General features: G+C 42.1%; 1 protein-coding gene across 4 annotated transcripts in view; it reads right to left on the bottom strand.

Annotated features, from left to right (window-relative positions):
- The window catches only part of LOC106574304 (glycogen synthase kinase-3 beta), a 49,326-nt gene extending 35,647 nt beyond the window's left edge, over positions 1–13,679 (bottom strand). Inside the window, exon 1 of one of the 4 annotated variants that reach the window (XM_014150116.2) lies at positions 12,611–13,679. In XM_014150116.2, the coding sequence (XP_014005591.2) occupies positions 12,611–12,698 (88 nt within the window). In that variant the 5' untranslated portion in view covers positions 12,699–13,679. The remainder of the gene's footprint in view (positions 1–12,610) is intronic. The other 3 variants (XM_014150114.2, XM_014150118.2, XM_014150115.2) reach the window with 3 other exon arrangements.
- Positions 13,680–15,050: the final 1,371 nt, after the last annotated feature.

Genomic DNA, 15,050 nt, shown 5'->3' with positions numbered 1-15,050 from the left:
GAGGCCGAGCAGTTGTCATACCAGGCAGTAGATATGCAACAGTAATCATGCAACATTCCAATTGGCATGAAGAGAATGAAAGACACCAGCAGTGAAGTATTCCGTAAAGTGAATATTAGTCCTGGGTATCAATTAGACACCAAACTGAATAAATAGAAAACACTCTGAAAGAAGGAGACTACAAAATGCCACTCTCACCAATTTACTAGAGATAATTTATCATCTCAGATCATGCAAGGAACGTAGGCGAGTGGGCTTGATGATTTGTTAAATACAGGGGGATTATTTTTTCCAGTCGCTTTAAAATGGCCACTCCATACTTTGAAGATTTAGCTCTAGGCCTATATACTAGTGATTATACCTTGGAGGAGTGTTGGTGTAGCACTGACCTCTTAGCACCCTGCAATCTGTTTTACAACCAGCACTTGCATATCTCTGTGGTGTACACACACAGAGTGCCCTTATGCCCCTCTAACACTGACCTCTGATATTACTGCCTTAGCTACTGCAGAGGCTTGACGAGGGAAGAGACATTGCAGCAGCAGAATTTCACAACAGCTACATCGGGGGATCCAGCACTGAACTCTGCACTCTCTACAGCGTTGCTACTGTCTGGGTCAGAAGTCAAGGGATAGAGGAAATACTAGAGTCTTAACAAAATGTTAAGTACACATTATCAATGTGCCAATCCTGTCTGAACACGTTGCATCTCTATGTAGGAAGCCACTGAGCTCGTAATGCGGTAGAATATATGGGAATTTGGTCTCGGGGGTCAGACCACTCCAGGTCACACACTTCCTCCCTTTCTCTGCTGAGTAGCAGGAAAGTGGAGCAAAATGTCAGAGCTGTCAAAGCCTGACGGGGAAGGGAGGGACAGAGCAGAGAGTACTGCCAAATTAGGCATCTCCTCCTCCTCTGAACACACACGCACAGAAAACAAGCACCCAACCGGAAGCCTGACACCATCTTACTACTGCAGGGGATGGAATTGTAATGAGGACAATGTCGATTATAATGGTGATCACTGAAGTTAAAGACTGACAATCAGAGATTACAGATTTGACGAGACTGTTCATTATCCTAATGCGTTTGACAGTGTCTACAGTCAGTGACTATTGTATATCCTCGAAATGTCAAAAGAGAAAACCCGACGAGGGGTGGGGTTGTGTGTCTTTTTGTCAATAACAGCTGGTGTGCGATGTCTAATATTAAAGAAGTCTCAAGGTATTGCTCGCCTGAGGTAGAGTACCTTATAATAAGATGTAGACCGCACTATCTGTATTATTCGTAGCCGTCTATTTACCACCACAAAACGAGGCTGGCACTAAGACCGCTCTCAACCAACTCTATAAAGCCAAAAGCAAAGAAGAAAATGCTCACCTAGAAGCGGCGCTCCTAGTGGCCAGGGACTTTAATACAGGCAAACTGAAATTAGTTTTACCAAATTTTTTACCAGCATGTCACATGTGCAACCATGGGGGGAAAAAATCCTAGACCACCTTTACTCCACACACAGAGATGCATACAAAGCTCTCCCCCGCCCTCCATTTGGCAAATCTGACCATAATTATATCCTCCCGATTCCTGCTTACAAGCAAAAACTAAAGCAGGAAGTACCAGTGACTCGCTCAATACGGAAGTGGTCAGATGACACGGATGCTACACTACAGGACCGTTTTGCTAGCACAGACTGGAATATGTTCCGGGATTCATCCAATGGCATTGACTGGAATATGTTCCAGGATTCATCCAATGGCATTACACAGGCTCTGACGCTCGTCGGATGTGGCAGGGCTTGAAAACTATTTACGGACTACAAAGGGAAACCCAGACGCGAGCTGCCCAGTGACGCGAGCCTACCAGACGAGCTAAATGCCTTTTATGCTCACTTCGAGGCAAGCAACACTGAAGCATGCACGAGAGCACCAGCTGTTCTGGATGACTATGTGATAACGCTCTCGGTAACCGATGTGAACAAAACCTTTAAACAGGTCAATATTCACAAAGCCGCTGGGCCAGACAGATTACCAGGACGTGTACTCAAAGCACCAACTGTCAAGTGTCTCACTGACATTTTCAACATCTCCCTGATCGAGTCTGTAATACCTACATGTTTCAAGCAGACCACCATAGTCCCTGTGCCCAAGGAAGTGAAGGTAACCTGACTAAATGATTACCACCACATGGCACTCACGTCGGTAGCCATGAAGTGATTTGAAAGGCTGGTATTGGCTCACATCAACAGCATCCTCCTGGACACCCTAGACCCACTCCAATTCGCATACCGCTCCAACAGATCCACAGATGACACAATCTCAATCGCACTCCACACTAGAGGTCGACCGATTAATCGGCATGGCCGATTAATTACGGCCGATTTCAAGGTTTCATAATCAGTGATCGGCATTTTTTGATGCCGATTACATTGCGATCCACGAGGAGACTGCGTGGCAGGCTAACCACCTTTTACGCGAGTGCAGCAAGGAGCCAAGGTAAGTTGCTAGCTAGCATTAAACTTATCTTATAAAAAACAATCAATCTTAACTACACATGGTTGATGATATTACTAGTTTAACTAGCTTGTCCTGCGTTGCATATATAATTAATTGGGGCCGATTTCAAGTTTTCATAACAATCGGTAATCGGTATTTTTGGCCACCGATTTTTTTTTAGACCTTTATTTAACTAGACAAGTCAGATTAAGAACACATTCTTATTTACAATGACGGCCTAGAAACGGGGGTTAACTGCCTTGTTCAGGGAGGATTCGTTTTTGCAACCTTCGGTTACCAGTACAACACTCTAACCACCTGCCTTACATTGCACTCCACAAGGATTAACAGGCTGACTACCTGTAACGCGAGGGCAGCAAGAAGCAAAGGTAAGTTGCTAGCTAGCATTAGACTTATAAAAAACTATCAATCTTAACATAATCACTAGTTAACTACACATGGTTGATGATATTACTAGTTTATCTAACGTGTCCTGCGTTGCATATGATCGATGCGGTGCCTGTTAATTTTCATTGAATCACAGCCTACTTCGACAAACGGGTGTTGATTTAACAAGCGCATTTGCGAAAAAAGTACTGTCGTTGCACCAATGTACCTAACCATAAACATCAATGCCTAACAGGAATATTTAGACTTAGTCACCCGTTAGATAAAATACGGAACGGTTCCGTATGTCACTGAAAGAAAAAAACTTTTGTTTTCGAGATGATAGTTTCCAGATTCGACCATATTAATGACCCAAGGCTCGTATTTCTGTGTGTTTATTATATTATAATTAAGTCTATTATTTGATAGAGCAGTCTGACTGAGCGGTGGTAGGCAGCAGCAGGCTCGTAAGCATTCATTCAAACAGCCCTTCAAGCATTGCGCTGTTTATGACTTCAACCTGGGTGGGTATAATTTGTGGAACATTCCAACAGGAATCTATTCCAAAAACTTCGTAAATAATAAGGTTTCCAAAAAACAACGCATACAAAGTTGTATAGCGGCAGAATAAGATACCGGGTAGGGAGTGGTCTATTTCATAGCGTTTTTCACGCATCACGTTTATTCCGAAAAATGTCTGTCCTCACGTCTGTTTGCCTATGGACAAACATTAAGAATAAGCTACGTGGTGAGTTGATGCCTATTCGGCAGCTAGTTAGCTAGGTTTATATGCGTTGTTGGTTGGCAACCTTTTACTTTACGTTTTTTGGAACAGATTCCTGTTGGAACGTTCCACAAATTATACCCACCCCTTCAAGCCTATCAACTCCCAAGATTAGGCTGGTGTAACCGATGTGAAATGGCTAGCTAGTTAGCCGGGTGCACGCTAATAGCGTTTCAAACGTCACTCGCTCTGAGACTTGGAGTAGTTTTTTCCCTTCCTCTGCATGGGTAACGCTGCTTCGAGGGTGGCTGTTGTCGATGTGTTCCTGGTTTGAGCCCAGGTAGGTGCGAGGAGAGGGACGGAATCTATACTGTTACACTGGCAATACTAAAGTGCTTATAAGAACATCCAATAGTCAAAGGTATTTGAAATACGAATCGTATAGAGAGAAATAGTCCTATAATAACTACAAACCTAAAACTTCTTACCTGGGAATATTGAAGACTCATGTTAAAAGGAACCACTAGCTTTCATATGTTCCCATGTTCTGAGCAAGGCACTTAAACATTAGCTTTCTTACGTGGCACATATTGCACTTTTACTTTCTTCTCCAACACTTTGTTTTGCATTATTTAAACCAAATTGAACATGTTTCATTATTTATTTGAGGCTAAATTGATTTTATTGATGTATTATATTAACTTAAAATAAGTGTTCATTCAGTATTGTTGTAATTGTCATTATATATATATATATATATATATATATATATATAAAAAAATAATAATAATCGTCCGATTAACCGGTATCGGCTCTTTTTGGTCCTCCAATAATCGGTATCGGTGTTGAAAAATCATAATCGGTCGACCTCTAATTTAGACTTAGGGTTGCCACCCATTCCGATAAAATACGGAACGGTTCCGTATTTCACTGAAAGAATAAACGTTTTGTTTTCGAAATGATAGTTTCCGGATTTGACCATATTAATGACCTAAGGCTCGTATTTCTGTGTGTTCATTATAATTAAGTCTATGATTTGATATAGCAGTCTGACTGAGCGGTGGTAGGCAGCAGCACGCTCGTAAGCATTCATTCAAACAGCACTTTCCTGCGTTTGCCAGCAGCTCTTTGCAATGCTTGAAGCACAGCGCTGTTTATGACTTCAAACCTATCAACTCCCGAGATTAGGCTGGCAATACTATAGTGCCTATAAGAACATCCAATAGTCAAAAGGTATATGAAATACAAATGGTATTTTTTTTTTTTTAATACAAAGAGAGAGAAATAGTCCTATGAAACACCAGCTTTCATATGTTCTGCGCAAGGAACTTAAACGTTAGCTTTTTTTACATGGCACATGTACTTTCTTCTCCAACACTGTGTTTTTGCATTAATGTTTCATTATTTGAGACTAAATTGATTTGATTTATTTCTTCTTGAACTGCACTGTTGGTTAAGGGCTTGTAAGTAAGCATTTCACAGTCAAGTCTACACTTGTATTCGGCGCATGTGACAAATAACATTTGATTTGATCACATGACCGGATCCATTAGTTCAATGGTCTACTGCAGGGCTCTCCAACCCTGTTCCTGGGGAGCTACCTTCCTGTAGGTTTTCACTCCAACCCCAGTTGTAACTAACCTGATTCAGTTTATCAACCAACGAATTATTAGAAGCAGGTGCACTCGATTAGGGTTGGAGCGAAAACCTACAAGACGGTAGCTCTCCAGGAACAGGGTTGGAGAGCCCTGGTCTACTGAGAGCCCAACCCTCCCTTCCTTCCTATGAGGGACTGACTGACTGGCCACTAACACTGACAGCTTCCCATTTCATGAGTCAGGGCTAGGATGTGGGTTATGGAGGGTCAGCCCCACAGAAAACAATTGACCAGATAGATAGAGCTCTGTACCATTTCTGAGCAAAGGGTTTAGTATTATTGCTCTGTCAACAGGTTTACACCCCTTGTTGTAGGACACCCTTAAGGCTTAGATTGGAAAGGTTTAGTTTAGACTGTCTTAAGTCCAGAGAGAAAAATGACCTCTTGCTGAACAGACAGAGATACTGCCTGACTGACAGTCAGACAGTTACACAACTGTCTCAAACAGTGTCACAGGATTTTTTTGCCATATTATGTTGATACCTTCAGATTAATGTTATCCCCCATCAATTATCATTGGGGTTAATACTACAAAAATATTATGTTTGAAATTGTTATGTCACCGATACACTTTCCATAGAATGCCCAACATTCTGCTATGAACTACACGTGAAAGCCAGGCATCTTACAACTTTTAATTAGACATTTTTCAGAGTTGTGTAATGGAAAGGTAATGCGAAACCTCTTGGATTGCAGAACTCATGTAATGTGTTCCCGGTAGTACCGAGTCCTGAGCACAGATACCTACGTTTTCCTCGCACATTCCAGAGCCTGGCAGGTGGTGAGCCATTTCCCCTCCCTACAGGGACCAGAGGCTCGGCCCACGTCAACAGCTACATCAGAGCCTTTCATTTCCTTCTGTACACTGACTCACACTATCATCATAACATCACACTGGCTACCATTATCAACACTGTCGATACACTACCCAGATGCACATTATCAAATGTACGCAGGGAGGGATGCAAGCAGAGAACCATTCACACAGACTTGCAGGAGACGCAAACAAGCGGCAGACAACACATGATGCTCTTAGGTTGGAAATGATAGAGATCTGGTTTCAGAGACACAGCTGCCATGTGGTCACTCAGTTCCTGAAAACAAGCGTCGCAATCAAAACGGTCCACCTCCTCACACAAATACAGGGTTGGGGAGTAAATGATTACATGTAATCTGACTACGAAACAACTAACCAGCTTTGTTACCAGCTAAAATGTTGTAATCAGATTACAGACACTTGGAAAAACTAGATGATTACTTCTTGGATTAAATTCAGAAAGTATGTTTGTGAAAAAATACATTATCGTACCTTTGTTTTCTCAATTACATTAAATTCAGCATTGAAACAAGGCCCAAGTCAGAGACCACTATGATGACACACCAAATGCATTTGATAGATCATTTTTGTCTTCTTCTAATGCCTAAAGGAAAGTAATCCAAAAGTAACTGAAAGTGATCAGATTACGTTACCGAGTTTGGGTATTCCAAAAAAAATTACGTTACTGATTACAATTTTGGACATGTAACTAGTAACTAACAGATTACATTTAGAAAATAACCTACCCAACCCTGCATACACAGAGTACTGTCATTGATTGCAGTATAGATTTCATTTAAAAAATCTTTATAAGGGCAGGGGATAAAAGCGAAATACTTTTTTTGTTCTTGGCCAGCTGCTTTGGAAACTCCTCAGAGGGGGCAGGATGCAGAGCGAGTAACTAAACAAGCGAGCGAGTCACAAGCTGTTCTAGGTTTGCAGTTGCATCATGATGCTGCTAATACCAGTTCTTCAGATCTGGGGCCACGTTCCCAGCCGCCACATTCAGCAGACAGACTGAGACCGATGCGTTCCCACAGACAGACAAATGCGATTACGATTGGAGCGCAGGCCTGCAGGGCCTGAGCAATATATGGTTAGCCGTTATACTACAAGGGTCTACCTTCTGCACGCACTGTAGCAGGGCAGTACACTGGGGAGAAAGTGAAGCCCATCGCACACAACAGCTTATCCACTAGGAATAATGTGTCACTTCAATGTGGCGAGGGGATGAATGCAATGTGGGTTTGATGTGCTTGAGCAATCCTGTAAAGGAAAGGTTTTTGTGTCTTAGCCCAATACTACCAAAACCTGGTGTGTGAAGAGAACTGAAACAAGTTAGTGATACTACTGTAGGCGTGGGTGTGTGAGTATTCAACGTTGCCTTACAGCATGTTTGATTAGGGCCTCTGGATCAAAAGCTGTTCCTCGGAGAACAAGGTGAGCAGAGTGACGAGGAGCCTGATACCGGCTCAGCACTTTGCTATGTGATGAGTCAGAGCAGAGCCTGTGACAACACAGGCACATTTCCCACCCACCCACCTTCTGACTGACTGACACACACCTAGGCTGTGAACAACCTTTTTCATACAGAGCCACCTTTACTTTTTTTAAAGAACGTATTGCCATTATCATCCAATTCCCTAAACTTTTTTCAGTTTAGCTGTGAGAGATGGGTGGAAGCAGCCTTTTCTTGCCGTCATTAAGAATGTTGATGAGCAATACTCATAAGCTATCAACTGACAGAAATGTATAGAAATTATGAATTTCAGCTTTTTTTTATGAGAATGTGTCTTAACACATTGGCATTCCTTCTCCAACACAAACCACAACCAGGTGAGGACGTATCCTAACGCTGCTTGGTTTGTAGGTTGCCATAGTGCCTCTGCCACGGTGAGTCAGCACGTGATTCCCTCTGATAAGGTGCGGTTTAGCACAACGGGGAGGGAAAGAGCACCCGTGCCTCTAAGTATAGTGTTATAAGCGGAGGATGCTTCACTGTTGCCACATACACACACTCAGCCCAAAATACTGCCCTATAGGTGAGGCCAATCCCGTGAAATAAACACAGACATAACCCACACACTGAGACCAAGGGCGTAACTCCTGGGGGATGTAACGCAGTAACTGCTCCCCCAAACAATTCCCAAACCCTTTTCTTTGACATTGTGTAATGTGCATATTCAGCTATACTTTGCTTATGACTACATTAGCTGATGTCAAGACTATCATGTGCACGAGTAAAATATATGTATGCCGGTGCCACAAACGCCAATAAGGACATTGATTTATTTGAGTTTCCTTACCAGCGGAGTCAATCCCAAAGGCCACGGGGAGAAGCCCTGACACCGGAGCAGCAGTAGCTCAGCAACAGGAAGGAAACAGGACACCAGAGGAGACGCACAACCCACTGAACTGGTCACAAGACCCTTGGCATGTTCGTGACAGTTGGGCCGTAGTAAGCCTGCTGAGAATAAACAGCAAATGTAATCCTATTTTTCATTCAGAGGGGAGTGAGTCGGTGCGGGGAAAAAAAGGCCAATTCAACGAACCAGGCAGCTAGCGACAGTCTTGAAGGATCTGCTGAGGTCTCATATCTGGCTCCAATTTTCTCCCCTATGCGTTACTAAGAGTGGATCGAGGGCAGCTGAAATGGAATTACGTAACGGCACCTCTCTTCTTTATGAGCATCTCACATCGCGTTATCCTGTTACAAAAGCCAAGGCCACACGGAAGAATGAGACAAATTAGCCACTTTTGATGATAACATATGGGCGTAAATAATATATGATGACTTGAACAAGCCATAAAAAGGCTTTTTTTTTTTTTTAAATGTGGTGGACTTCGGTCTTCTCATATGATCCAATTAGATGAGGACTTTAAACTTACGTTTCCCTTCAGTAAACTCCCAAGTCAATTAGGGTTCTTTATCAGCTGTTTTAATTGCATCACCAAGGCTGCGTTTACACAGGCAGTCCAATACGTATTAAAAAAACTTTTAAACACTAAATTGGTCCTTTGACCAATCACATCAGGTTTTTTCACATCAGATCTTTTTCAGAGCTGACCATCAGAAATGTGCTGCCTGTGTAAACGCAGCCCAAGGCATGTCAACTGACCTTCATTACCATGTTTAATGTTCAGTAGGACACACCATAGCAAACAAATGAACATTTGGATTTCTAATTGGGCAGGTCCAGGAAGTTCCTCCAGCTTTAGGGAAAGGGGATAACTAGTCAGTTGCACAACTGAATGCATTCAACAAAAATGTGTCTTCCGCATTTAATCCAACCCCTCTGAAATTAGAGAAGTGAGGGGGGCTGCCTTAATCTACGTTCATGTCATCGGCGCCCGGGAGCAGTTGTTGTTGGGGGTTAACTGCCGTGCTCAAGAGCAGAATGGCAGATATTTCCACCTTGCCGGCGCTGAGATTCCAAACCAGAGATTTTTCAGATACTGGCCCAACGCTCTTAACTGCTAGGCTACCTGCTGCCAAGATTAGGGTTTACTCTGTTTTCAACTGTTTGGTGCCTACTGAACGTTTCCCTTGGAAATGATGGAGAAGATATCTAATTATGATCAATGCCGCCACCTCACCCACCCGCATATCACCCAGTCATCCGTCCATGCTCATATACTCAGCCTTCACGTCCTCCTTCTCCTCCTCTCCCCAGCTGGACATTACTTCTGATGCTTTCTTCTCCAGATCCCTATTTCCATTTCCTCCTGGCTAGTACACAATAGACTATGTCATACACCACTAGGGAGCAAAGCCTTCTCCGAATACAAATAAGGGCTAAAAAGGTAATCTTATGTTGAGCAATTTCCCAACATCTTTGTCCAGGTTATTTAATTTGTACATCAGCAAACAAGCAAGCAAACACCAAGGCATAGCTTGACATTAACGCTTGTCCTCTTGTCCGGGACAAGTAAAAATATAGATTTGAGTAAAAACATATATATATAAATCACAATATCAAACAATTACTCCGATCAGAATAATATTCAAATCAATTTTTCATATTAAAAAAGTCTACATTTCAAAGTGTAGGTGATATGCATATCGGCTAGTCTAATGTCCAAAACGATGCTGATATGAGGAAGGCGGCAGAAAATGTAGGCAAACTTTAATGAGACTTTTAATAACATAAATATAAGTTAAAACGCCACTCATGTTTGACAAATATAATGAAGGATAATTAACATTAATGTCTAAAGGCTTGATTAATATGCTATTGAAACCAGCATTTCTCATGTTCCATTGGTTTTCAAATCAACTTTTTTATTGTCCAGCAGCCAAAGGCATAATTCTAGTCATATTAGTAACCCATGCTAGTTGATGCGTCTTTAAAACTCCCCTATTTCTTAATTTCTAAAGGATATTTTAATCTCTGTCACATTAAACAGATTGTGCGGTACACTTTTGAGACACACAGTGTTTTCCCCCTTATTGCATTTTGGAACATTCATGCATAGCCTACAGCCATGTACGCATTGTTGAGCTTATAATATGAAGTAATAAATATTTATCAACATTTTAAACTAAACGGTCTGACCTGCTGCATCAGCCTCATTTCTGTTTATAAAAAAAATATACGTGCAATGGTCCCATAACTGTCCCAGAGTCTGTTTTCGACTGTAGACATCTTTTTTTATCGTCCCAGGGATGCCGGAACGCTCTTAATTTCGAGCCCTGGAGGGAATTATTTCATAAAAACATAAGTACTTGGTTGTCATTGTAATGTTGCAATATTTTATAGGCTACCAAGGGGGGGGGGGCAACCATCCTCCAGGAGAGCCTTAAAAAAAAGCCAATAGGCAACATGTTGCCTACATTTGTCTTATTCTCTATGGTAAAAAATATGCATTGTATTTTGTAAAGAGGACAAGTGACTTGATCTTTTGGACAAGTAAAAAAAAAGATCTGTCTTAGGACAAGTGGCTAAAAAGTATACACTGATGTGAGAGAAAAGAGCATAGCCCACTGTCATCTTATGTGCACACATAAACAGGATGACTCTCCAAAGATGGGAACTTGGTTTTGGCCTATTTATAATGTAATTAAGTCGGAGTGTTGAAACGAGACAGTTATTTGCTCTCCAAGGGTTGACCAAGCTTTTCAGTAGACAGACATTTTAAAAAGCACTAGCAGGTCAGGATTGACTGACTGACTGGAGTCATGACCAACCATGGATACCTTCAGAGACGTAGGCAGACACCAGATGCTGCGGACCAATCAGAAAGTCCCGGTCCTGCCCCCATTTTCTGGGGTCTGCTGATGCTGAACGATAGAGCAGGGGCCAGCAGCTCTCCATCCGCTGAGCAACTTGTCAATTATTGAGCTGAACAAAGTGCTGATGAGCTGTGTGACCTGGCTGGCTGTGTGTGAAGCTCCAATAGTAGTAGTAGTCAGAACTAGCCTCATTTACCAGATGTTGAAGCTTTACTAGAAGTAGACCTATGCAGCCAAATCATCCAGTATAGAGAATTTAGATGAAGATTAAATCAATTTGGTGAAAGGCCGATGCTCCTATGTGCCAGTTATTATTTTGATGAACCAAGCAATCTTATATTGGTATTAGATGTGAGTATAATGAAATGGAGATACAATGGAATCCTACAGAAAAGTTAAGCAGCGTTTTTAGGTTTTTATCCCACTTTCACAAACCCTTTGGCAAAGACCAATGATACTGTGGGTCACACCTAACCCAACAGTCTAGCAAAACCAACCTGCAATACATACTGTAGGCTCTCCAATCCAGTGGACAGTCCTCTCTTTAAATGTACTGGTCTGGATTAATTCTGTAGCCCCGAGGCTTCATCTGACCTAACCCTGCTCGATACCCGAGAGAGCTCGATCAACACTACCCATGGCGTGTCTGCCTCAGAGCTGCAGGGTGGGGAATGAGTGGATTGAACATGACAGTGTTCCCCTAGGCATGCCCTATCAGCTCTTTCACCAATTCATTGTTTCGGTACTCCCAAAAATCAAGGGGTCAATCTCTAGAGTAGAGGTAAGGCTCAAATGCAGTGATCACTCCTCCTGCCAGAGGCATTTTGACTAGCTTACACATTGAGCACTACAAGCAAAGATACTTTTACATCTAGGCTATTTTATGGTGGTTAATAATATGATCAGTGATCATTTGGAAAGCTACAATGGTATTTTACCATCCATTTACATTTTGTATGATCACGTTTCTCAATAATCCCAGACATAATGCTAATAACGTCATGCAAAATACCAGACGGTGGCTCTAAGTGCACTGGTTGGGTCTAGGTGACAACGGTTAACTAAGCAAATGACTTGGACAGTGAATGGGAGAGTAACGTTACTGTCTGAAAATGTGTGTGGACCCATATGGCATTTCAGTATTAAATGTGAATTAGGCTAGGCCTAGTCCACTCCAATATATATATTTCTACCCTTGTATCATAATAGCAGCAGCAGAGTATTATGACAAAAAAGCACAGAGAACATTTCAGATTTTTTGTTGTTGTAAACTAGCGTTTAGCTCTATGGTCATACTTACTGCTGACTTTCATACTGCCAAATGCTGAGGGCTGCGGCACTGCCTTGCAGCTCTCCGCAAAGGAGGTGGTTCTGGGCCGACCCGACATATTCCAATCCAAGATATCCCTGCTTCTTCTTCAGTCGAATCGTACTTTTTCCAGTACTATTAGTCTTTTGACTTTAAAAGAAAATTGCTAGCTAATTCCACGATAGAGGTCTGCTTCTTCTTATATCGTTTTAGCTAGCCAGCCAGCTAGTTGCTGTCAACTGTCAGTATACTGGAGTATTTTTTTTTTCAACGAGGCCATGAATTTTATTGTTAGCTAGCAAACTAATTTCGAACCGGTCAGCTGTGTCAGGTCTCGAGCTGTCCGTCCAGCCACATTCAGCAAGAATCTGTCATTCCTTTTATTTTGTATGCTCTTTTCACTTACCTAGGCTAACGTTATAAAGGCATTCTATAAAATAACGGCCTGAACCAGGTGTCTCATAAATTGGGCCTCTCAAAGTTGCCAGTACATTAAAAAAAACATAACCGTAAACAGGAATAGGCTACATACAGTGGCATGAACGACAAGTCTGCTTACGTTGAATGATTCCCCAAATAAAACAATATCAGGTCCAATAGCAATTCTTCATATTCTTATATGGAGACTAAAGGATCCGAAAGCACCAGCCATGGCGGCTCCCAGTCTCAGACCGACCAACATTCAAATCGGACACAAATGAACTAAATTCACGATTTTAGGCCGAAAGAAACGCACGGACGTTTCTGTGACAACTTCGCCCCCATAAACACGGAAGCAATTGTCGATAGTCCTTGCTGGCTGACGGCGACGTGAAAGACTATTGCAAATGTGTTTTTTTGTTGAAAATAGTCATGATACAGCACCACTAAATCTGAAATTCTCTTTTGATTCCTTCTTTCTCTGTCTGCTAGTTCTCTTTGTCAGACTACGACCAAAACAACGCAAATTACTTAAACTATTGAGTGGGTGAATCTCCTTTCACGATTTCCACTAAATAGCACAGCCACAAAGAAAAAGTCCCACTATTGTAAAGATTCATGAAAAGAAAACATACATTTTTGGTCTTAATTTCAGGCCATTGTTAGGCATACGGTTAGGATTAAAAACACATTTTAAGAAAATACATTTTAGAAATGGGCGGGGGTTTTGACTTTGTGACTGTGGTAACTAGTGACGACCCTCTACGACGGCCTCTACGCAAATCTTAAACTACGGGAATATCGAATTGTGCACGCTCAATCAGACGCGAGGAGGTCACGTCGACCAATCCAAAGCGAATCCATACGAAATTTGTGTAAGCCCAATGAGCGCGTTGATGTCTGTAGTCTACTGCCTCTACTGTCAAGAAAAAATGTATTTAAAGGTATTTCGACATACCACATAATGGTGCAGTAGCGTGTATTCATGGGTGCCAAGGAAAGCCAGGCTTAGCCAAATATTTGACAAATAAATCAAATTTAAAAACATTCCCTTTCGTCTCTCGCTTTCTTTTTATAATTTTCCGTCAATTTGCAAGTGTCTGATTCTCACCAGAGAAAGCATCCAAGCGAGTGAAACAGCTCCCCTCTGTTTCAGTATGTGTTCCTTCGGAAATACTTTTTCCAAAATTAGTTACGTTACAGCGTTATTCTACAATTGATTAAATCGTTTTTTCCATCAATCTACACAATGACAAAGCAAAAACATTTAAGAAATGTTTGCTAATTTATTAAAAATAAAAAAGTGAAATATCACATTTACATAAGTATTCAGACACTTTACTCAGTACTTTGTTGAAGCTCCGTTGGCAGCGATTACAGCATAGTGTCTTCTTGGGTATGATGCTACATGCTTCTCTGCAGATCCTCTCAAGCTCTGTCAGGTTGGATGGGGAGATGTTCGATCTGGTTCAAGTCCAGGCTCTGGCTGGGCCACTCAAGGACATTCAGAGATTTGTCCTGAAGCCACTCCTGCGTTTGTCTTGGCTTTGTGCTTAGGGTCATTGTTCTGTTGGAAGGTGAACCTTCGCCCCAGTTTGAGGTCCTGAGCACTCTGGAGAATGTTTTCATCAAGGATCTCTCTGTACTTTGCTCCATTCATCTTTGCCTCGATCCTGACTAGTCTCCCAGTCCCTGCCACTGAAAAACATCCCACACCATGATGCTGCCACCACCATGCTTCCGTCCTACGGTGCTTCGTGGATGGTGCCAGGTTTCCTCCAGATGTGACGCTTGGCATTCAGGCCAAAGAGTTCAAACTTGGTTTCATCAGACCAGAGAATCTTGTTTCTCATGGTCTGAGAGTCTTTCGGGGCCTTTTGGCTAACTCAAAAAGGGCTGTCGTGCCATTTACTGAGGAGTACCTTCTGTCTAGCCACTCAACCATAAAGGCCTGATTGGATTAGTGCTGCAGAGATGGTTGTCCTTCTAGAAGGTTCTCCCATCTCCACAG

Source organism: Salmo salar, chromosome ssa16, assembly GCF_905237065.1.
Source record: "Salmo salar chromosome ssa16, Ssal_v3.1, whole genome shotgun sequence".
Classification (NCBI taxonomy): Eukaryota; Metazoa; Chordata; class Actinopteri; order Salmoniformes; family Salmonidae; genus Salmo; species Salmo salar.
The sequence above is the reverse complement of the archived record's forward strand: the minus strand, read 5'-3'. Positions and strand labels throughout refer to the sequence as shown.